Here is a 2,500-nt window from a genome sequence, read left to right as displayed (position 1 = left end):
CCACCCCAGGTCACAACGTCATTTACGGTACACTGATTGAAGGGTTCTTGCATACACAGCATTCGTCGCCTGTAATTGACACGGTAAACCACCAATCACTGATGATCCTGATCAGTTTATCAGACAACCGAAGCCACGCCCCCTCAGCTGGTCGTAGTCCTAGTTTGTAAGCCAATCAGGGGTGCTAGTTGTTTTTGGGGGGAATTTTGTTTAAAAGATGCTGACTTTGCTACTTTACAAAAAAGAAGAGTTTTTAAATTTTTAATTGCGGAATAAAATGTTAAATGACCTATTATTTTGGGAGTGTGTGGGTCCATCTGTTCCGGCCTGTGTGTTTATCTGTGTCAACACCCTCGTAAAATAGACACTACACACTTGTTTCAGACTTAAAGCTGTGTGTTCGGGGGGTGGGGGGGCTGGGTTGGGGGGTGGGGGGGGGGGGTATTGAAACCTACCCCCTGATAGAATGCCCTGTTTCGGTTTCTCCCTCTGCTCTGTGGGTTTGTCTGCCAGATCGCGATCGTACCATTTTCTCCCCCTGCCCCCCCCCCCCCGCCCCCCCCACAGACAATCAAGGGGTTATTCAGTGTGAAAAGCCCCCCAGACAGACAGACACACAGGCCAGCGACACTCTCTCTACCCCTCCTTCATCCCCCCTTCATCCCCCGCTCTCCCCCGCTCTCCTCAGTCCACCCAGTCTGAACAGAACACATTCTCAACAGGAGAACAGCTGCTTCTCTCTAGCCCCCATCCCCCCCCCCCCCCCTCTCCTCTCATTAGACACCACAGCAGACTCCCATTGAAAGCTTTCATCTCTCATCCTTGCCACACAGGTTCATAGTTTGTCAGTTGTCTTGTATTCTCCTGGTGAAACCGCCTCCCCTTCTACCATGATAGATAGATAGATAGATAGATAGATAGATAGATAGATAGAACACCAGGGGAGGCTGGTGGAGGTAGAACACCAGGGGAGGCTGGGGGAGGTAGAACACCAGGGGGGGAGGCTGGGGGAGGTAGAACACCAGGGGAGGCTGGGGGAGGTAGAACACCAGGGGGGGAGGCTCGGGGGAGGTAGAACACCAGGGGAGGCTGGGGGAGGTAGAACACCAGGGGAGGCTTGGGGAGGTAGAACACCAGGGGAGGCTGGGGGAGGTAGAACACCAGGGGGAGGCTGGGGGAGGTAGAACACCAGGGGGAGGCTGGGGAGGTAGAACACCAGGGGAGGCTCATTCTCTCTCTTTCTCTCGTACTTACGTTCTCTCTCTCTCTCTCTCTCTCTTTCTCTCTCACACACACACGCACACAAAGACACAAGTGCAGGCAGCCTCTCCCACCTCTGGGAGCAATGAAGTGTCTATGTAAACAAGGGCACTAGAGAGAGAGAGAGATCTGTAGAGAAAGAGAGAGAGGGATGAGTCAGCAGTGTGTAAGGAGTTCACCACCTGGACGACTAGGCAGTGTCCTCACGCCCTTCTTAGGAGTGCACTAGAGGACACACACACACATACACCACACACACACACACACACACACACACTCACACACGCACACACCACACACACACACACACACACACACACACACACACACACACACACACACACACTCGTGGGGAAATGTCCTCTGCATGCTATGGAATAGAACTGCCCCATGGAATAGCTACCCCATGTGATCATTTAACACTAGAACAGCTGTGCCTTTTTTACCATCTATAAGAGCCGCCTCGGGGGGTCAAATGACCATAGTCTTTAAGATGGAAAGATGCTATTTACACACAACGACCACTAGTTGGCCGGCTTGTAAATTAGCCTACCTCCTACACAGAAAAACTGCAAAACAGCTTCATACTAGCTTATCCTGGTGTCATTTTGAAAATGTAACGATACTGGGTGGTAGAACGCACATATCTAGGAAAAGTCATGAAAGGAGGGCATGAAATTTGATCGAGTGCAAAGGTATAAAAATGTCTTTACTCACTTGGTCAAATGACCCCCACCCATGGCTGTTCTAGTGTTAATGACCCCACCCATAGTGTTAATCTACTGATATCACATGATTGATTGATTGTTTGTCCTTTAAAAAAATCTCAACCTTAACACCCCCCCCCCCCCTCCCTGTGTGTTCCAGGGGACCTGGCGCCCCACCTTGGGGGTCCGCTGGTGGGGGTCTTCCTGCGGGGTACCAGGGACCAGGACCCCATGGCCCGGGCCAGCTGTCTGTCCAACCTGGGGGAGCTCTGCCACCGCCTCCACTACGCCCTGGGACCCCTGGCTCAGGAGGTGAGAGGACTAGTCAACTAGTTAGTTAGTTAGTTAGTTAGTTAACTAGTTAGTTAGTTAGTTAGTTAACCAGCTGTCTGCCACCGCCTCCTCTCTTTCTCTCTCCCTCCATCATCCTCTCTCTCTGTCTCTCTGTCTCCATCTCTCTCTCTCCATCATCCCTCTCTCTCTGTCTCCATCTCGCCAATCCCAATTCACACCTACGGCTTCATTTTGCGCGT

At 51.7% G+C, this 2,500-nt stretch overlaps 1 protein-coding gene across 1 annotated transcript in view; it reads left to right on the top strand.

The window, feature by feature from the left end:
- Positions 1 to 2,500, top strand: part of tango6 (transport and golgi organization 6 homolog) — a gene marked incomplete at both ends in the record, with an annotated part of 35,747 nt that overhangs the window by 25,194 nt on the left and 8,053 nt on the right. The window contains one exon of the mRNA XM_080539176.1: positions 2,128 to 2,279. Within this exon, the coding sequence (XP_080395302.1) occupies positions 2,128 to 2,279 (152 nt within the window). The remainder of the gene's footprint in view (positions 1 to 2,127; positions 2,280 to 2,500) is intronic.

This window comes from Nansenia antarctica (genome assembly GCF_963989245.1).
Source record: "Nansenia antarctica genome assembly, chromosome: 9".
NCBI lineage: Eukaryota > Metazoa > Chordata > Actinopteri > Argentiniformes > Microstomatidae > Nansenia > Nansenia antarctica.
The sequence above is the reverse complement of the archived record's forward strand: the minus strand, read 5'-3'. Positions and strand labels throughout refer to the sequence as shown.